At 46.4% G+C, this 22,126-nt stretch overlaps 1 protein-coding gene across 3 annotated transcripts in view; it reads left to right on the forward strand.

Moving 5' to 3' along the window:
• The first annotated feature begins 536 nt into the window (after positions 1 to 536).
• Positions 537 to 22,126, forward strand: part of ANKS3 (ankyrin repeat and sterile alpha motif domain containing 3) — an 88,551-nt gene continuing 66,961 nt past the window's right edge. For 2 of the 3 annotated variants that reach the window (XR_003943111.1, XM_030211883.1), the window contains exons 1-2: positions 537 to 838; positions 9,524 to 9,699. Coding sequence is in view for 1 of the 3 variants with exons in the window: in XM_030211883.1 (XP_030067743.1) it covers positions 9,530 to 9,699 (170 nt within the window). In the remaining 2 variants the exon portion in view is untranslated. Of the gene's footprint in view, positions 839 to 9,523; positions 9,700 to 22,126 lie in introns of those variants that run through there. The other variant, XM_030211884.1, reaches the window with a different exon arrangement.

Below are 22,126 nucleotides of genomic sequence, written 5' to 3' on the forward strand. Positions count from 1 at the left end.
TCCTTCATAGTGCACTACAAAGGGACAAGGAGAACCCGGAAAGAGAGGAACAGAGAAACGCAGCGCTGAGGTTATGATGACTGTGGTGATCGCTGCATACTACAATTAACAGCAGGCGGCCGTATAAACAAAGAAGCGTAAGTCACGCCCCCTGTGACGTTACGTTACTACTGAAGATGAACCAGTCAAATTTACGTCAGGACGGGGGCTCGCCCCCTTACGGTGGACGAGACTGTGCGCAAATAGGAGGGTCTGGGAGAATAATCAATAATCTCCAGCGTTAAATACCATCAACAGAGAAAAAAAAATTCGGAGGAAATATGTAAAATGTCCATATCTAAACAACTGCCAAAAGAAAAAATGAATTTAAAGTTTTTGTGCTCGAATCAGGGAAGATCCCGAGGATCCCGCTGTAGCCGTTTTTAACCTTTTGCCGAACCCACCGACGTGGCGGCAAGCTCCGCCTACTGTCTTCAGCCCACATGACGGTAAATGGCTGGGCCAGATAGGCTCATGCTGTCTCCTCCTGTTCTCAATGTAATCTCCTTCTTATGGACACACTTTTAACGGCAACATCGGAATGTTTTTACGCTCAATTTCCTACCTGATTATACTTTTATTCCAGGACGTACACACTTCGGTATTTCCGGTGTTTTGGTCGCTGTGCGACTCCGTAACCGCCTTCTTTTTGGCTGTCATAGAGACGGACGCAAAGGCGGCGCATTCTTAACTTAAGTCTTAGCAGTCCCGATGTACTCGGGTTTTGGGGCGGGTCGTTTCTCATCTGTTCTCCCATCTTGAAGCTCAACTACAGCCATGTCTTTGCGAGACCTCCGAAGTAAGAGATGCTGTCGTTCACTTTATTATGAAAATAAAATAGGGCGTAGGAAAGGGCAGAATGTGCAGGTTTAACTGATGGGTAGTGGGAAATGGGAACTGGTGTCTTACTCTCTTTGCTGTTAATGTATAGTTGGTCTCTCTACCGGTGTGCTTTACCTTTCCAGTGTAACTTGTAGGTTTAAATAGCCCTTTCCCTGGTAGTGCACTTTAAAGGTTAATGCACAGAAATTAAAATAAGAAGAAAAAGAAAAAAAATTTTGTTATTGAACAATACATTTTTTGATTAGCCAAGAGCTCCTTCCTTAAGACAGGCGGTATAAACAAAAGATATATAAATGGGGGGAAAAAAGCATTCCAACTTAATCACACGTGGGCTGGCTGCTGGTGTTCCTGGCAGTGCCACTGAATATTGTCATTAACTGGTGAAACTGAAACTGGACAGGAGAGGGATGTTACAGGGACAGAGGGGGAAGAGCTGGCAGTTATGCAGATGCCAGTAATATTCAGTGCTGGTGCCCATATAGTTAACTGGGCATCTTTGCCCAGTTAGGTTTTTTTTTTTTTTACATTTGTACCCCGTGCTTTCCCACTCATGGCAGGCTCAATGCGGCTTACATGGAGCAATGGAGGGTTAAGTGACTTGCCCAGAGTCACAAGGCTGCCTGTGCCTGAAGTGGGAATCGAACTCAGTTCCTCAGTTCCCCAGGACCAAAGTCCACCACCCTAACCACTAGGCCACTCCTCCACTCCACTGAATTATCTGTGTGGTGCTCCCTCAATCTACCCACCCGAAGGCAAGAAGAGCCCCCAATGAGATCTTCTGCCCCTCCACTCCCTGTAGGCCTTGGCTTCAAAATGGCCACCACAACCTCTAGTGGCTACCCCTGCTTGAGGTTGTGGCTACCATTTTGAGGTCAAAGCCTCAATGGGCAAGAGCGCATGGGCATTGTTGCTTCCCTTAAGATCCCTTATACCTGCCAGCAGTAGCCAGGTTTTGATCTCAGGGGGAGCAGACTTTTATAAAATAGGTTCTGGTTGGTGTCCGCTAAACAACAGTGTCTGTGTTGTTGCTCAAGGGCTGTGGCAGGCACTGATTAATACAGGCTGCCTTTGTTGCGTCCTGCCTACAAGGAAACAGTAAATTACATCAAGAGACATTAATGATACACCGAAAGATTGAACAATTTGAAAATTATAATAGGCGTTTAAATCTACGCCTTCTGAACTTTCCAAGAGCTTTAGAATTAACAGCGGCTGCAGTGTTTTAAAAGATATTTGACTGAAGTGCTTCAATATTCTCCAGACCTGATTCCTCCTTTTAGCAAAGTATATTACCTTCCTGATTTAAAGCGTGGAGAAAAATCGAAAGAACCTGATGGTTTACAAAATCTGACCGATTTTCTTGAACAGACTGATACTATAGCTCTGGAAAGGAAAACTTTACTAGTCTCGATGGTGTTTGAACAAGATTTGAACTCCTTAATGAAAATATTTTTCAGAAATTCAACAAAAATGTTTCTTGGTGACAGAATTTGGATCTACCCCGACGTAGTGAAAACCACTCAGGATAGACGTAAAGCTTTCCTATCACTTAGAGAAGAGACACGAAGTTTGGGGGCTAAATTTCTTCTTTCTTATCCCTGTAAATGCTTAGTAAATTACCTTGATAAGAAATATGTTTTCTTTGAACCAGTGCAACTGAAAGAATTTTTGCAAATGAAAAAAGTTACCAGTTAGTATTCTGAGAAGTAAAAACTCCAGGATTTATTATGTTAATACGTGGATATCTCCAGGCCTTCTTTGTTATCATTCCATTTCTTTTTTTAAAATATACCACCGATGTTTCCTAACGCCCCTATTTCTATTTTCTTTTTCTGTTGTTTGAATTAGGTGGTCTAAGAAAGAGTTATATATCTTCATGTTGATTTCTTTAAATAATATTTACTCTGAATTTCTCTTGCAAGATGTAAATGCTTGTATTTAAATTGTGAAACTTAAAATAAAAAAAAAGACAGGACGCAGAAGAGTTCCCTAACCCACCTATGAAAAGACAGTGCTATATATATTACACTGGGTTCTGGAGCACCAATATACCTACTATTGGGAAACTGAAACATTCCTACACAGACACTACATGCTAGCAGAATTCTTCACCTCAGTTGCACATGCAGAACATGGACAGACCCTCATGTACAGTGGGGGAAATAAGTATTTGATCCCTTGCTGATTTTGTAAGTTTGCCCACTGACAAAGACATGAGCAGCCCATAATTGAAGGGTAGGTTATTGGTAACAGTGAGAGATAGCACATCACAAATTAAATCCGGAAAATCACATTGTGGAAAGTATATGAATTTATTTGCATTCTGCAGAGGGAAATAAGTATTTAATCCCTCTGGCAAACAAGACCTAATACTTGGTGGCAAAACCCTTGTTGGCAAGCACAGCGGTCAGACGTCTTCTGTAGTTGATGATGAGGTTTGCACACATGTCAGGAGGAATTTTGGTCCACTCCTCTTTGCAGATCATCTCTAAATCATTAAGAGTTCTGGGCTGTCGCTTGGCAACTCGCAGCTTCAGCTCCCTCCATAAGTTTTCAATGGGATTAAGGTCTGGTGACTGGCTAGGCCACTCCATGACCCTAATGTGCTTCTTCCTGAGCCACTCCTTTGTTGCCTTGGCTGTATGTTTTGGGTCATTGTCGTGCTGGAAGACCCAGCCACGACCCATTTTTAAGGCCCTGGCGGAGGGAAGGAGGTTGTCACTCAGAATTGTACGGTACATGGCCCCATCCATTCTCCCATTGATGCGGTGAAGTAGTCCTGTGCCCTTAGCAGAGAAACACCCCCAAAACATAACATTTCCACCTCCATGCTTGACAGTGGGGACGGTGTTCTTTGGGTCATAGGCAGCATTTCTCTTCCTCCAAACACGGCGAGTTGAGTTCATGCCAAAGAGCTCAATTTTTGTCTCATCTGACCACAGCACCTTCTCCCAATCACTCTCGGCATCATCCAGGTGTTCACTGGCAAACTTCAGACGGGCCGTCACATGTGCCTTCCGGAGCAGGGGGACCTTGCGGGCATTGCAGGATTGCAATCCGTTATGTCGTAATGTGTTACCAATGGTTTTCGTGGTGACAGTGGTCCCAGCTGCCTTGAGATCATTGACAAGTTCCCCCCTTGTAGTTGTAGGCTGATTTCTAACCTTCCTCATGATCAAGGATACCCCACGAGGTGAGATTTTGCGTGGAGCCCCAGATCTTTGTCGATTGACAGTCATTTTGTACTTCTTCCATTTTCTTACTATGGCACCAACAGTTGTCTCCTTCTCGCCCAGCGTCTTACTGATGGTTTTGTAGCCCATTCCAGCCTTGTGCAGGTGTATGATCTTGTCCCTGACATCCTTAGACAGCTCCTTGCTCTTGGCCATTTTGTAGAGGTTAGAGTCTGACTGATTCACTGAGTCTGTGGACAGGTGTCTTTCATACAGGTGACCATTGCCGACAGCTGTCTGTCATGCAGGTAACGAGTTGATTTGGAGCATCTACCTGGTCTGTAGGGGCCAGATCTCTTACTGGTTGGTGGGGGATCAAATACTTATTTCCCTCTGCAGAATGCAAATAAATTCATATACTTTCCACAATGTGATTTTCCGGATTTAATTTGTGATGTGCTATCTCTCACTGTTACCAATAACCTACCCTTCAATTATGGGCTGCTCATGTCTTTGTCAGTGGGCAAACTTACAAAATCAGCAAGGGATCAAATACTTATTTCCCCCACTGTATATAGCATGAGTAGCCATACTGGGTCAGACCAAAGGTCCATCTAGCCCAGTATCCCATTTCCAACAGTGGCCAACCCAGGTCACAAGCACCTGGCAGAAACCCAAATTGTGACAACATTCCACCATACCAATCTAATACAGAATAGGGAGCCACAAAAAACAACAACAAAAGTTGAAATAGAGACCCCCTCCTCTCTGCCCAAGAAAACCAGACTCTATCTCAAGTGTATAGCACTGCATACGTCTAGTAGCGCTATAGAAATTAGTAGTATAAACGGTGCAATACTGGTAAAAAGAAATAGAAAAGCATTTTCTCCTGTACTTTGCAAAATAAAAATAGAAAAAATATACATTTTACAAAGCAGGTACATCTCAGTCCTTACAAAGTATTAAATAAAAATAATGTGTTTTATTTACCTTTGTTTGGGAATTTGCCTGGTCCCAGTCTTTTTTTCTATGTTCCATGAGTCAGCCTTACAAATTCTTTTCCAGGCTGGCCTTTCCATTTCTTCTCTCTCCTCTTGTCTTCTTCCTTTCCTTCTTTACATCTATTTGGCACTGATCTTTCGTGTTATGTCCCCACTATTAAATAGCTATGTATAGAGCTCCCAAGTGATCCAGTTCCAGAAGGGAGATGTTTCAACCAATCCTAGTGTGAAGTCATATCCCACATTCATGTGGGATTTACAGTCCCTGATTCTACCCATCAAAGTCTGTGCTGCAGTACATCCAAAATGACTTAAGAAAATGCACTCGGACCCCTGCAGGGTTGCTAATCTGAAGATATCAGAGATGTGCATTTTGAAATACTGTCATATTCCTATTATCAAATTCAAAATAAAATACCTTTTTCTACTGTTGTTAGAACAATTTATTTTTTTCATTTGCTTTGGTCCCACTGTCTCTTTTTTCAGTTTTTTTCTTTCTTCTGCCTTTACAGGGTTTCCTGTCCATCTGACACTTCTTCTGTCTCCAAGTGCACCATCCTTCTTTCCTCTGTACCACTATTTGTCCTGTCCAGCATCTCCCTTCTGTGTCCCTTGTCCCTACCCTACTACCAAGTTCAGAATCTGCCCTTTCTGTTTCTCCATCTCCCCCCTTTTTCAGCACAAGCCTTCCTGGTCTCCTCATCTCCCCCTTTTCTAGTATCTGCCCTCCTGGTGTCGCCATCTCTCCCTTTTTCTGACATTGCCGTGTCCCCATCTTCCCCCTTTTTCCAGCATTACCCCTGTGTTACCATCTTCCCCCATTTCCAGAATTACCTCTTTGTCCCCTTCTCATCCTTTTTTCACCATTGTCCCCATTCCAGTGGTGCCCCTCTGTGTCCCTATCTCCTCCTCCCCTTTCCAGTAGTGCCCCTCTGAGTCCCTATCTCCTTCTCCCCTTTCCAGTAGTGCCCCTGTATGTCCCTATCTCCTCCTCCTTCCCTTTCCAGTCGTGCCTCTGTGTCCCTATCTCCTCTTCCCCTTTCCAATAGTGTCCTCTTTGTGTCCCTATCCCTCTCCTTTTCAATAGAGCCCCTGTGTCCCCATTTCTTATTTTTCCAGCACTGCCTCTTTGAGTTCCAATGTTCCTACCCTCTCCTTGTCTAGTATTGACTCTGTGTCCTCCCTCCCTCCCTGTCCAGCATTTACTATATCCTCCTCTCTCCCCATGTTAACCTTCTTCCCCATCTCTTTCAGTGCTCCCCATCCTCCTTGGGGCCACATATCTCCCTGGCCTGCTCTGGCAGCTCCAAAGAGGTTTAATAGACAGGAGACCAAGAGGCATATTTTCAAAGCACTTAGCCTTCCAAAGTTCCATAGGTTTCTATGGAACTTTGGAAGACTAAGTGCTTTGAAAATATGCCTCCAAGTAATGTCAAAATATTGAAACCAATTGGGCCAGTTTCAGTTTTCCCTTCCCAGTGATGTCGTCATCGCCATACTCTCAAAACAAAGCAAGCAAACCTGTGAGCTGCTGCATCCATGTTAAACTAGCAAATATTATAAGCTAAATTTAAATTCAAGTGAGCTGCTTTATTCTTTATTCTTGGTAGCATTTGTATTTAATCTCACTTATATTTTCAAACATGCCAATTTGTGCAGTATAATAACGGAACAGAATATAGGTAAGTAATTTGTTATAAATCGTAATCAGTGTGTCATTTGGAGGGGCTAGTTATAGAGGCACTCTAGCACGTGTTATATTCGTGCAGAGATTTCTTTTCTCCTGGTAAAGGCCACTAAAACAATATAAGAAAACCAATGGACTGCATTAGGGGCTTATAGCCCATTTAGTTATGTTTAAACAAAAGAGATCTGCATTAAAAAAATATTTATTTTTATTTTGACCTATAAAACCACTTGTCCCTGAAACATGCCTAAAAACAGAATAATCCATTTGTGTATCTAAAATGTAAATTCCTACAAATGAGATGATGTGAAAATGTGATTCCATGTGCCCCAATGAAAGGCGAGTTTAATTCTACTTCCATTTAATTTCAATATATTCTATCATCTTTACAACACCAGGTTTCCCAAGGCAGATTACAACAAGTTAAGATGAACTTATCAGGAAACAGGATATCCTCACTGAATCTTGGCCATATGTATTGTATAGAAGAACAGTGAATAAAAATGGGCACAAACTACAGAGTTTATAATTGCTTTTTCTACCAGCTACAATAATTTTTGAAGCTGTTTTATTTCTTTTCTCCAGCTTTTAAGGCACTGCCTAGCCAACAGAAACAGCTTTAGCCTTGTTACAGATGGATCAACAATAAAGAACGACAACGTGGATGTAGCAGCTCATAAGTTTGCTTGTTTTGTTTGGGGTGACCGGTGAAGGCAATGACGATGACGACTGCGGGGGCGGGGGGGGGGGGGAGGGGGGTGGAAACAGATTAACCAAATTGGCTTCCTTGCTTACAGGACTTACTGGACTAGATAGGCTTACTTCCACTCGTCTATTAAACAAACCTCCTTGGGCAGCTCTCCCCACAGAGTCTTGCATCTTTCTCCCTGTGTTTCTTCTGCCCGCTGTCTCCCATCTGCATTGTCATTTTTACTGCACTGAAGTGTTCTCCCTCGGTACCAACGATTCACAATCAGCCTTCTGCCAGTGTCGGGGCTTCTCCTCAGGCGCATCCCGGACTCCCGCCTACTCTAAAGCAACTTCCTCTTTTGTGCAGAGGTGGGAGTGAGACACGCCTGAGGAGAAGCCCTGACGCTGGCAGAAGGCTGACTGTGAATCGCCGGTGCCAAGGGAGAACGCTTCAGGGCAGTAAAAATGACGGCGCAGACAGGAGACAGTGGACAGCAGAACAAACAGAGGGAGAAAGATGCAAGATTATGTGGAAGGCGGCAGGAAAGGTTACTGGCACGTGGCGCATAGGAGCCATTTTTTCAAAAATCTGTTTGGGGGAGTGACCGCTCCCCCTGCGCCCCCCCCCCCCCTTAGCTACACCACTGCCCTACCTGTTACACTTCTGGTGAAAATGTGAGCCTTCCAAAACTCAACAGAAACCCACTGTACCCACATATAGATGCTCCCTTCACCCATAAGGGCTATTGTAGCAGTGTACTGTTGGGAGTAGTGGGTTTTGGGTGGAGTTTGGAGGGCTCAGCAGACAAGATAAGGGCACAGCGGTGAGATGTGTACCTGGCAGCACTTATATGAAGTTCACAGCAATGCCCCCTAGGGTGCCCCATTGCTCTCCTGGGATGTCTAAAGGACCAGTCTACAAAAATGCTGTCCCCGCCTACATCCTAATGGCTTTATTTTCTACCTTTTTTTTTTTTTGTCGAAAATGTCCTGAAAAGATAAATGCACAGAGCATAAAACTTTGTTACAAATAGTATTTTTGAAAAAAAAAAAAGATGTTTTGCAGTTTCGAAAATGGTCATGTTTTCTATTCGGATTTGGGCATTTAGCGCAAAACGTCCAAAGTCCAATTTGGATGTCATATTGAAAATGCCCCTCTGTGTTATCTATGAATCCTAGTTTTAACTGGGATATATGTTCTATCTATTTGGACAATCTGGTAACCAAAAGAGTCTCATTAAATGCATGACTTCTGTAGCTATTGATTAGTTAACTGTAATTTGTAGTTTTCTAATAAGGAATAGGTACTATACAGCTTAATGATGACATACCTCTTTCTCTAAGAATCCAGAGACGTCATCAAAGTACCTAAATACCTATTCTTGATGTATAAATGTCTGTTTTCTGCCTTGGAACTACTGGTAAGATGGTCTGTTCCTGAACACCAAGATGCCTCCTCAAGGTGTAGGTTGTGCAGTCCTGTTTTACAGAAGTCAGAAATATAGCATTTACACTGTGTGAAATGGAAAGCCATTTGGTAGCACTATGCCTAACTGGTCAAAGTGAAAACAACTTTACAGTAATTAAGGAAAAAAATCAAGAAGAAATTATGTGGGTGACATTTTAATAACTTGTTGGATGCTTGTAGTAGGCATTTGATTTGTAGAAGATGTGGACATCAACAGATAACATAAAAGTCCACATTAACCCTGCAGTTGCTTCTGACTTTGCAGCACCTTTTGGCAGGAACTAACTATTATGCTAAGAAGCTCTGAAGCAAGTACAGCGAAACATTACCTTTTTAATTTGAGTATTTATATGATTCCATAAAGCCAGGGTTCTGTCCAGAAAACTACACTGAGGTACTAGGAATCTAAATATGTATCCAACACATCACGAAGTCTCTTTTGTGAAGTGACAGTCAACATCACAAGCAGATCTCCAGGTCTGCAGGCCACATTCTTGTTATTTTATTTTTCAGAACTAGGCACTTGAATTTAAATTTAGCTTATAATATTTGCTAGTTTAATTTGTAAAAGCAGTTCATTTTTTTTTAAATTTCCAAACTGAAAAGTTTGACTGTCTTTCAGGAAATAATGTCAGAACTGAGTGACGAAGCCAGTGAGTCGGAGCTTCTGAGCTGCAGCCTATCTATATGGCATGGACTGGGCCAGCTGGTGTGTCTGGAGGAGCTGGATGTTCCTCTGGACCTGTACACTGCTTCCTCCATCGGACAATATGAGGTGGTGAAGGAGTGTGTGCAAAGGTAAGAGACCATGCTTGGATAAGCTGGGGTTGGCAAGTGGATGGGGTGGACTAGATGTGCCTTGGTTAGCCTGGTGTTAAGGTGGAAAATAAAAGTGAAATTAAATTGCTGAAGGAATCTCTGGCATTACTGTTTTGTAGGTTATTTTTTTCAGTACACTTATCTGAGGGTAACGCATTCTTAAGTATTTCACAGTATTTGCGGAACCTTACATCAAACTGCATTGAGGTTTTCCTGTTCAGTCTTTTAGACTAAGTAGTAGTTCAACATCAGCCTCTTGTCTTTATTTCAGCATAGTCCACCAGCAGTTGCTTTAGCCTTTCACTGAAATGCTTCTGTGTTATATAAATGCTACAAAGAAGATAACTTTTTAAACAGAGTGGATTTTCTTGTGGATGTGGGGGGGGGGGGGGGGGGGCTGTTTCTGATTCCCATGCTTCTGGCTGGTTCCAGACTCCATGTGGGAGCTTGTAGAGAGCTGCTTATTTGTATTGTGTTTGCTGTTTTGTTTTGGATGATTGATTTTTACTTTTTTATTATACTTATTGGAGTTCCTTTCCTTTTATTGGATTTTAGATTGTAAACCGTTTTGATCTGAAATGTGGCAGTTAGAGGTGATATAGTAAGTTGTAATAAATAAATGAGGACAGTTAGGAGCTGAATTGGAGATGGCATGGATTCACCCAAGGGGAGGTCATGTTGATTAAGTCTCATATATTTGGCCGACCAGTGAGGTAGATCAAAGGGGAGTAAAGAAAATGGTCCATTTTTTGACATTGTTCCATACACAAGACTCAAGCTGGGCAACCTGCAGGTAGATCCTGTGGTGGTTAAACCATGTTACAAAGGCTGAGTGGAGCATATTGTGTCCACTCCAAGGGGAAATGGGTGACTTTATCAGAACGGTCAGTCTTGGGGTTGATTGTGTTTAGTCTCTTTATAAGTGGCGCTGCTGAGGGTCTGCAGTAGAGAGCTGCCCGGGAATGGGGATTGGGATTCCCTGGGATTTCTGCAAATATGGAAGAAGTTGCTGTGGGATTCCCATGGGAGTATAGTCTTAATCTCTGGTGACTCTAGAAAGAGGCTTGGAATGCACTGATAGAGGCACTTGGAGCGCCAGAATGAGGCTTGGAACATATAGAAAAAGGCAGTTGGTACACAAAAATGGGGCTTGGAATGACGGTAGAGGCAGCTGGAACACCAGACTGAGGCTTCAAATACTCGGTTGAATAATGAATACCATTCAAAAAGCCATGGGAGTCTGTTGGAGTTGGGAGGACACCGAGGGCTGCAAACAAATAAATAATAGTATCGGACTTCTGCGGGTATGGGTGGGGATGGAGTTTAATTGTGGGGATGGAATGGATCTTAGCAGGTATGGGTGAATATGGGTTAGATTCCATTGGGAATGGGTGAAATTTCTTTGCCCATGAAATTCTAGTCTGCAAGAGAAGCTTTGCAATATTAAAGAAGGTGCAGTTACCACTAGATGGTGCTATTGAAGAATCTTTTACTTTGATAACTTTGTCTCGATACTAGTACCTTAATATGGAATCTGAGATATTGTTCAAACTCATATGATAAGAACTATGATCACTAAATTGCCCTTGGTTAAATCGTCAGGCCCAGATAGATTGGGGGATGAATGTTATTAAATATTGGGAGAAATGGTAACTGAATCTATGAGGAAAATGTTCTTTGACACATATAGAAAGAAGCACTGGGGAGAGTGTTCAAGAAAAGACAAGAAATTATTGCATTCCTGGAGACCAATCTCGTTATTGAGTCAGGATCTGAAAATACTTGTGCCAACGTTTTGCCCACCTTAATATATGAGGACCATGTGGGTTTCATAAAGGGAAAGTATGTTTCTACTAATAAGAGCATTAGCAGCAGCAGCAGAAAAACAAATCTACAAGATTAATTAATCTGTGATTCTGAGGTACCACAGATTAGTGAATTCCATGACAAATTATCCTGTAGCAAAACAGCGCGTCTGCTCTACTTTATTGCAGGTTAGTAAATAGGGGCCTTAATGTAGCTGTCTAGTTTTTGTCTCACTTCTGCTGGGAAAGTCTGTCTGGACATTTTTCATCTTGGTTCTTAAAATAGTTGATACCAGAACAAACTCTTAATCTTTGCTAAGTTCAGTTCCTCAGTGAGCAAGCTTCTCAGTGAGGCTGAATGGCCAGCACTCCTGTCACCCTGATATGCTCACTGATGACATTCCTGCTCACTTATTTCATGCCCTTAGTCCGTTGAATTTTTACACCTGCAAAGAATCAGCATGGTGCCTACTCTGGACACCTCTGCCCAGTTATTGGGGGTACAATTGGATAGTCAACTAACTGTGGAACAGCAGGTTAACAAAGTAATCTCATTTTCTTTATTGAGAGAGCTGAAATCTATGAGAAAATGTTTTGAATAGACTACATTTCGTTTGTTAGTTCAATCACTTTTATTATTGTAGATGGACTCTTGTAATGTGGTGTATTCTGACTGTTCAAAATCTCTTTTTAAAAGACTACAGGCAGTCCAGAATACTACAATTAGATTGCTATGTGCTGTTTACAAATTGGATAGATTTTCTCCATTTTTTTTCTTAAACTTCAGTGGTAGCTTATTGAGGCCTGAATGCAATTTAAATTGTATACATAGGTTTTCAAAATACTACATGGTGATGCACCATCTCATATGTTGAATTTTATTCATTTGTTTACTGGTAGAGGTACTCATTCTTCCCATAATCAGAAGTTAGAAATATTAAGTCTCAAAAACAATTGGTTTCATCTTTTTCATATGAAGCACCATTGATTGGTGTGGAACAATTCGCCTGTGCCTGTTAGGATGCTGAGAAATTATCTGCAATTCAGGAAAGTACTGAAAACTTATCTTTTTAAAAACTTTTGTTTTATCCTAGTCTTAGTTTACCAGTATTTCTTTTGTATCAATGAATATTTTTTTTTCAAATGCAAACAACCTTACAAGCATAAACCAGATGCAACTGATACGCCCATCCCCCTCTTGAAATAACTGTAACCCTCCAAAACAGATCCTGCCCCCACACTATACAACACTCAAAACCTCCCTGCCCCCCCCTAAAATACACAGAAAAGTAACTTCAAGCCTAGTGTCCTGTGGGTTTCTTCAAGACACTCCGAAGCTCTCTTTTGACACCCCCCCACCTCCTGCTAGGTTTAAACATGCAAGAAGGAAAATTCTGACTCCCTCCCCAGCATACCACCATTAGACCATAGAGGCCATACAGTCCCAAAGTACATCCCAATCTCTTTTGTGGGCCAGATAGTCTTTACGCAGAACAGTAAGCCTTTCCATCCGTAGTAAGGAATGAAAGCATAGAATCCATTCTTCCAGGGTAAGTGGTGCTGTACTCTTCCAGTGTGAAATAGTAAGCCAGTCCCCAGTGCAGCAATGTACTCTCTCACCAGATAGGACATTCCTTGTATAATCCTAGCAAACAAGTTGAAGGAGTTCAAGGTGAAAAAGTTCTCATGGCCTTCGATAACAGCAGAAAAAAAAAGCATTACAGAGTCCTGTAATTACAAACTACAATAACATAATAATAATAAGGTTTGAAGAATATATGGATTGGATATGGGAAGATAAACACGAATAGATTGGAAAAAGGAGAGGAGATTGGGAGGGGGATGGAATAGGGAGATGGAGAAGAAACGATTGGAGGATGAGTAGGGGTATTAGGAGACAAGGTTAAAGGTATAATCAGTGTCATAGGCAGTATAATTGTCAGAACGGAGTAGTATAAGTGGGCTGATAGGATTAAGTAGGTTCATTAGGGTAAGCTTGCTTGAAGAGATGTGTCTTTAACATTTTCCTAAAGGGTAGATAGTCATTAATTGTTCGGATGGATCTAGGTAGAGCATTCCAAAGCTGGCTGCCCAAGAAGGAGAAATTGGATGCATAATAGGTTTTGTATTTAATTCCTTTGCAGTTGGGAAGGTGTTATGGTATTAGGGGGGAACTTTTTAGACGGTGCGGGTCCTATATAGCAATCTAATGGCCCAGCTGTTGATAAACGAAACTCTCACGGCCAATGTTTCGCTGGGGCGGGGGACGCGGCAAGGGTGTCCGTTGTCACCCCTATTATTCGTTCCGTCGTTAGAGCCGCTAGCTGCCAGGATACGACAGAATCAGAGGGTATGTAAGCCGCATTGAACCTGCTGTATGTGGGAAAGCGCGGGGCACAAGTGTAATAAATAATAATAATAATAATGTTTGCAGAACCTTCAGCCAAAAAGGTGCGATTAAGACACCCCCCCACCAAATGTGTAGGGAATACCTCACCCCCTTCATACATCACCAACACACATCTGACACCATGGGGAACATCCACTTTAAGCATTCAGGAGTGTGATACCATCTAGTAAGTACTTTATAAGCATTTTCCTGAACCAGAGCATACACCGAAGCCTTCTGCACACATGGTCTCCCACTCCTAAGTTGAAAAGCTACAATTAAGGTCCTCTCAATGCAGCATAAATTTAGGTTTAGAACAATTGCCTCATAAATTTGTATAGCACCAAAATCAGTCGAGGGAACTTTCTCAAGAAGTTTCCCAGACACTCTGTCTTACAAGGGTCATCGTATAACCAACCTTGTTGAGCAATATAATGGTGCAATTGCATATAGGGGAAAAAAATTCCCGACTGGTAAATTGTATTTATTCCGCAATGTGTCAAATGGAATCACATGGCTGCCAACCAGAACATCCTGAAAATGAACTAAACCCATCTGTTCCCACCAAGCAAAGGTTCCACCTCCTCGGCCGGCCGCAAAATGAGACGCCCACCGCATCACTGCCAGTGAGGAAGCCCTATCCACGTGTCCCCACCGTCTTATCGCCTCCCTCCAAATTTCAAACAAATGTCAGACAAAGGGGTTAAGTATCCCATGGAGAGTCCAATCCCACTCTAAGAATGTCCATAAAAAAGAGCACAATGAATGATCAGCGAAGTAAGATTGTTCCAATCGCACTGTGGATTTACCCTTACCCACCTCCCAATCCAACACCAACCGCAATTGTGCAACCATGTAATACCAATCCAAGTTGGGGACCGCTCTACCCCCCTGTTCTGGGGCACCCCACAGCACCTGTTGAGACAAATGCAGATGCTTTCCGCGCCAAATAAAATGAGAAGAGGGATTGCAGACACTGAAGAAACCAACGTAGAACACTAATTGATAGGGGACTGAAACAAAAATAACAACTGCGGCAAGATATTCATCTTCACCACCATGATAAAAATAACCCATTCCAGTGCTCCAGATCCGCGCAAATATAAAATAAAAGCTTGTTATAATTAAGCGTATAAAGTCACTGGAGGTCTCATGGTACCTGAATGCCTAAATATCAAAAGCTGTGTACTGCTCAATAGAAAGGAAAAGCTACACGTAACTGATCCTCCTTCTCTTGGGAAGTGGAAATACCCAGGAGTTCACTTTTATCCATATTGATTTTTAACCCCACAATACTTTCATATTCCCGAAACACCTGCAAGACAATAGGGGAGAGTCAACCCCAGGTCGTGTATATATAGTAAACATCATCAGCAAAGAGGGCAATGCGATGTTCTACTCCCTCCATCTTTACGTCTCGAATATCAGAATTACCCTGGATTTGAATTGCTAACGGTTCTATATAAAGCGCCAAGAGTAGAGGTGATAGGGGAAACCCCTGTCACATCCCCCGGCTGATAGGAAAAAAGGGAGTATAAGAACAGTTGATACGCAGACACGCTAGAGGGGCTGCATAAAAAGCTGCAATCCACGCACAAACATTTTCGCCCAGACCCATCTGTATCATTACTTAAAGCAGAAAATTCCAAGAGACCCTATCAAATGCCTTCTCAGCGTCCAACACCAAGAAGGCCACACTACCACCTCAACATAGGAACATCTGCGTATTCTCCGAGGACAAGCAGGCTGCTTGTTCTCACTGATGGGTTGACGTCCTCGGCAGCCCCCTCCATCGGAAAGTTTACTAGCAAAGGCCTTTGCTAGTCCTCGCACGCCCATGCGCACCGCGCATGCGCGGCCGTCTTCCCGCCCGAAACCGGCTCGAGCCGGCCAGTCTTCTTTCGTCCGCGCTCGGTACGGTCGTGTTACGCCGTTCGTGCCCCAGAGAGTCGACCTCGCGCGTCCTTTTCGACGTGTTTTTTGCTGTTTTTTCCTTGAAAAAGTTCGGGAAGCGCTCCGGTAGTGTTCCGGAAGACCCTTTCGGGTTTTCTGCCCTTCCCGTATTTCTCAGTTTTTGCCCCGTAAGTTTTCTTTCGTTGTCGGGGTAGGCCTCTTTTGGCCTCGGTCGAGATTTTTCTCCCTCTAAATTTTGGTGCTTCAATTTTCGCCATTTCGGCTTTTGATTTCGCCGGCGTGATTTTTCCGCCCATGACATCGAAGCCTTCCAGCGGCTTCAAGAAGTGCACCCAGTGCGCCCGGGTAATCTCGCTCACTGATAGGCACTCTGCGTGTCTTCAGTGTCTAGGGGCCCAGCACCGCCCTCAGAACTGCAGTCTGTGTTCCCTGTTACAAAGGCGGACTCAGGTAGCGAGATTAGCCCAGTGGAACGTTTTGTTCTCGGGCTCTTCGTCGGCATCGGCACCGGAGGCATCGAGTGCATCGACGTCGTCAGCGTCCGGACCATCTTCCTTGGCTGCCGCTCCATCGACTGCATCGAGGCATCGGACCTCTGCATCGGCGCCGAGGCATCGGGCGACTGCATCGACGTCGGTGGTACCGAGACTTCATCTGCTGATGTCGTCGGACGGAGGTGCATTGTCAGGAGTGCAGGTGAGGGCTGTCCATTCCCCTGCTGGTGGCGGTGAGCCTTCGGGTGGGTCTCCTCCTACCCTGAGGGCTCCTGCGGTACAGCCCCCCCGGGATCGACCCTCTTCGGTCTCGGCCCCGAGGAAGCGACGGATGGATTCTACGTCCTCCTCGTCGGTGCCGGGGAGCTCCGGTGACATGCTTCGGAAGAAGTCGAAGAAGCATCGACACCGGTCTCCTCCCCATGTCGGCACCGAGAGCTCTGGGTCGCCGAGGGATTCGGCACCCAGCAGGCATCGGCACCGAGAGGACCGCTCACCCTCTGTTCAGGAGGTGTCGATGCGCTCCACTCTGGACAGCCCGGAACAGCCTCCTCGCCCGGAACAGGTTCTGACGTCGACGCCTGCATCGACCTCTCAGCCTTTCTCTGCAGCCGCTCTAAACGAGAGCCTCCGGGCCGTTCTCCCAGAGATTCTGGGAGAGCTGTTGCGCCCTACCCCTCCGGTACCGGCGGTGCTTGCGCCTCCGGTACCGTCGAGCGTGGCGCCGGCTGGCCCATCGCCCAGGTTGAGGTCCCCGACGTCGGTACCGCGTGCGGTGCCGACAGCGGCCACCTCCCAGGAAGGCTCCCCGACTACGTCGGCGGAGGGAGCTTCGCCGATGCGGGCGAGGGAGTCTACCTCTCGACGCCCCCACCGTGGACGGGGTTCCATCGAGTCGAGTAGGGCGAGGTTGCAGACGCAGGTTCGTGAACTTGTGTCTGACACCGAGGGTGAGGCCTCGTGGGAGGAAGAGGAGGACCCCAGATATTTCTCTGACGAGGAGTCTGAGGGTCTTCCTTCTGATCCCACTCCCTCTCCTGAGAGACAGCTTTCTCCTCCCGAGAGTCTGTCTTTTGCTTCCTTTGTCCGGGAGATGTCTACGGCCATCCCCTTCCCGGTGGTTGTGGAGGACGAGCCCAGGGCTGAAATGTTTGAGCTCCTGGACTATCCTTCTCCACCTAAGGAAGCGTCCACTGTTCCCTTGCACCATGTCCTAAAAAAGACATTGCTTGCGAACTGGACCAAGCCACTAAGTAATCCCCACATTCCCAAGAAGATTGAGTCCCAGTACCGGATCCATGGGGACCCAGAGCTGATGCGCACTCAGTTGCCTCATGACTCTGGAGTTGTGGATCTGGCCCTAAAGAAGGCTAAGAGTTCTAGGGAGCATGCTTCGGCGCCCCCGGGCAAAGACCCTAGAACCTTAGACTCCTTTGGGAGGAAGGCCTACCATTCTTCTATGCTCGTGGCCAAGATCCAGTCTTACCAGCTCTACACGAGCATACACATGCGGAACAATGTGCGGCAGTTGGCGGGCTTGGTTGATGCTCTTCCCCCTGAGCAAGCCAAGCCTTTTCAGGAGGTGGTCAGGCAGCTGAAGGCGTGCAGAAAATTCCTGGCCAGAGGAGTTTATGACACTTTTGATGTTGCGTCCAGGGCCGCTGCTCAAGGTGTGGTGATGCGCAGGCTCTCATGGCTGCGTGCCGCCGACCTGGAGAATAGACTCCAGCAGCGGATTGCGGACTCGCCTTGCCGTGCGGACAACATTTTTGGAGAAAAAGTCGAGCAGGTGGTAGAGTCTCTCCACCAGCGGGACACCGCATTCGACAAGTTCTCCCGCCGGCAGCCTTCAGCCTCTACCTCTACAGGTAGACGATTTTTCGGGGGAAGGAAGACTGGTCCCTATGCTTCTGGTAAGCGTAGGTACAATCCTCCTTCTCGACAGCCTGCGGCCCAGGCTAAGCCCCAGCGCGCTCGCTCTCGTCAGCAGCGTGCGCCTCAGCAAGGCCCCGCGGCTCCCTAGCAAAAGCAAGGGGCGAGCTTTTGACTGGCTCCAGCAGAGCATAGCCGACATCCAAGTGTCAGTGCCGGGCGACCTGCCGGTCGGGGGGAGGTTGAAAGCTTTTCACCAAAGGTGGCCTCTCATAACCTCCGATCAGTGGGTTCTCCAAATAGTCCGGCAGGGATACACCCTCAATTTGGCCTCAAAACCTCCAAATTGTCCACCGGGAGCTCAGTCTTACAGCTTCCAGCATAAGCAGGTACTTGCAGAGGAACTCTCCGCCCTTCTCAGCGCCAATGCGGTCGAGCCCGTGCCATCCGGGCAAGAAGGGCTGGGATTCTATTCCAGGTACTTCCTTGTGGAAAAGAAAACAGGGGGGATGCGTCCCATCCTAGACCTAAGGGCCCTGAACAAATATCTCGTAAAAGAAAAGTTCAGGATGCTTTCCCTGGGCACCCTTCTCCCCATGATTCAGCAAAACGATTGGCTATGCTCTCTGGACTTGAAGGATGCCTACACACACATCCCGATACTGCCAGCTCACAGACAGTATCTGCGATTTCAGTTGGGCACACGCCACTTCCAGTACTGTGTGCTACCCTTTGGGCTCGCCTCTGCGCCCAGGGTGTTCACAAAGTGCCTAGCTGTGGTAGCAGCGGCACTTCGCAGGCTGGGGGTGCACGTGTTCCCATATCTCGACGATTGGCTGGTGAAGAACACATCCGAGGCAGGAGCCCTGCAGTCCATGCAGATGACTATTCGCCTCCTGGAGCTACTGGGGTTTGTGATAAATTATCCAAAGTCCCATCTTCTCCCAGTGCAGAAACTCGAATTCATAGGAGCCCTGCTGGATTCTCGGACAGCTCGCGCCTATCTTCCAGAGGCGAGAGCCAACAACTTGTTGTCCCTCGTCTCGCGGGTGCGTGCGTCCCAGCAGATCACAGCTCGGCAGATGTTGAGATTGCTGGGCCACATGGCCTCCACAGTTCATGTGACTCCCATGGCCCGCCTCCACATGAGATCTGCTCAATGGACCCTAGCCTCCCAGTGGTATCAGGCCGCTGGGGGTCTAGAGGACGTGATCCACTTGTCCACGAGTTTTCTCAAATCCCTGTATTGGTGGACGATTTGGTCCAATTTGACTCTGGGACGTCCCTTCCAAATTCCTCAGCCACAAAAAGTGCTGACCACGGATGCGTCTCTCCTGGGATGGGGAGCTCATGTCGATGGGCTTCACACCCAAGGAAGTTGGTCCCTCCAAGAACGCGATCTACAGATCAATCTTCTGGAGTTGCGAGCGATCTGGAACGCTCTGAAGGCTTTCAGAGATCGGCTGTCCCACCAAATTATCCAAATTCAGACAGACAACCAGGTTGCCATGTACTATGTCAACAAGCAGGGGGGCACCGGATCTCGCCCCCTGTGTCAGGAAGCCGTCAGCATGTGGCTCTGGGCCCGCCGTCTCGGCATGGTGCTCCAAGCCACATATCTGGCAGGCGTAAACAACAGTCTGGCCGACAGACTGAGCCGGATTATGCAACCTCACGAGTGGTCGCTCAACTCCAGAGTGGTGCGCCAGATCTTCCAAGCGTGGGGCACCCCCTTGGTGGATCTCTTCGCATCTTGAGTGAACCACAAAGTCCCTCAGTTCTGTTCCAGGCTTCAGGCCCCCGGCAGACTAGCATCGGATGCCTTCCTCCTGGATTGGGGGGAGGGCCTGCTGTATGCTTATCCTCCCATCCCTCTGGTGGGGAGGACTTTGTTGAAACTCAAGCAAGACCGAGGCACCATGATTCTGATTGCTCCTTTTTGGCCGCGTCAGATCTGGTTCCTCCTTCTTCTGGAGTTATCCTCCGAAGAACCGTGGAGATTGGAGTGTTTTCCGACCCTCATCACACAGGACGAGGGGGCGCTTCTGCATCCCAACCTCCAGTCTCTGGCTCTCACGGCCTGGATGTTGAGGGCGTAGACTTTGCCTCTTTGGGTCTGTCAGAGGGTGTCTCCCGCATCTTGCTTGCTTCCAGGAAAGACTCCACTAAGAGAAGTTACTTCTTCCATTGGAGGAGGTTTGCCGTCTGGTGTGACAGCAAGGCCCTAGATCCTCGCTCTTGTCCTACACAGACCCTGCTTGAATACCTTCTGCACTTATCTGAGTCTGGTCTCAAGACCAACTCTGTAAGGGTTCACCTTAGTGCAATCAGTGCATACCATTGCCGTGTGGAAGGTAAGCCGATCTCAGGACAGCCTTTAGTTGTTCGCTTCATGAGAGGTTTGCTTTTGTCAAAGCCCCCTGTCAAGCCTCCTACAGTGTCATGGGATCTCAATGTCGTTCTCACCCAGCTGATGAAACCTCCTTTTGAGCCACTGAATTCCTGCCATCTGAAGTACTTGACCTGGAAGGTCATTTTCTTGGTGGCAGTTACTTCAGCTCGTAGAGTCAGTGAGCTTCAGGCCCTGGTAGCCCAGGCCCCGTACACCAAATTTCATCATAACAGAGTAGTCCTCCGCACTCACCCTAAGTTCCTGCCGAAGGTTGTGTCGGAATTCCATCTGAACCAGTCAATTGTCTTGCCAACATTTTTTCCCCGTCCTCATTCCTGCCCTGCTGAACGTCAGCTGCACACATTGGACTGCAAGAGAGCATTGGCCTTCTACCTGGAGCGGACACAGCCCACCAGACAGTCCGCCCAATTGTTTGTTTCTTTTGACCCCAATAGGAGGGGAGTGGCTGTAGGGAAACGCACCATATCCAATTGGCTAGCAGATTGCATTTCCTTCACTTACGCCCAGGCGGGGCTGGCTCTTGAGGGTCATGTCACGGCTCATAATGTTAGAGCCATGGCTGCGTCGGTAGCCCACTTGAAGTCAGCCTCTATTGAAGAAATTTGCAAAGCTGCGACGTGGTCATCTGTCCACACATTCACATCTCATTACTGCCTGCAGCAGGATACCCGACGCGACAGTCGGTTCGGGCAGTCAGTTCTTCAGAACCTGTTTGGGCTTTAGGATCCAACTCCACCCCCCCGAGGGCCCTGTTTGTTCTGTTCCAGGCTGCACTCTCAGTTAGTTGGTAAATTTTTTAGGTCAATCTCATTAATGTCCTCGCCGTTGCGAGGCCCAATTGACCATGGTTGTTGTTTGAGTGAGCCTGGGGGCTAGGGATACCCCATCAGTGAGAACAAGCAGCCTGCTTGTCCTCGGAGAAAGCGAATGCTACATACCTGTAGAAGGTATTCTCCGAGGACAGCAGGCTGATTGTTCTCACAAACCCGCCCGCCTCCCCTTTGGAGTTGAGTCTTCCCTTGAAGTGTATTGTCTTGCTACATACTGGACTGGCCGGCTCGAGCCGGTTTCGGGCGGGAAGACGGCCGCGCATGCGCGGTGCGCATGGGCGCGCGAGGACTAGCAAAGGCCTTTGCTAGTAAACTTTCCGATGGAGGGGGCTGCTGAGGACGTCAACCCATCAGTGAGAACAATCAGCCTGCTGTCCTCGGAGAATACCTTCTACAGGTATGTAGCATTCGCTAAACATGAATATCTCTTGGCCGTAAATGCATTTCTTGTAAAAAGGTAACATCCTATCACAATCTACTGAACTCCTTAAGTACCACACTACATTTCCCTGGTTTGTTAAGACCATTTACATCCATGTCCCTACCACCACCCGAGCACTACTGCCCTTCATGTGCCCCCATTGACCCTTATCCACTGTCCCCTGTGATTTCCCCATTCATGCTCTTCCTTCCTCCCATAACTAAACCCTCCTCTCCATCGCCCTTCCCACCCACTCCCCAGTAGATCA

This window comes from Microcaecilia unicolor, chromosome 8 (assembly GCF_901765095.1).
Source record: "Microcaecilia unicolor chromosome 8, aMicUni1.1, whole genome shotgun sequence".
In the NCBI taxonomy this organism is placed as follows: Eukaryota; Metazoa; Chordata; class Amphibia; order Gymnophiona; family Siphonopidae; genus Microcaecilia; species Microcaecilia unicolor.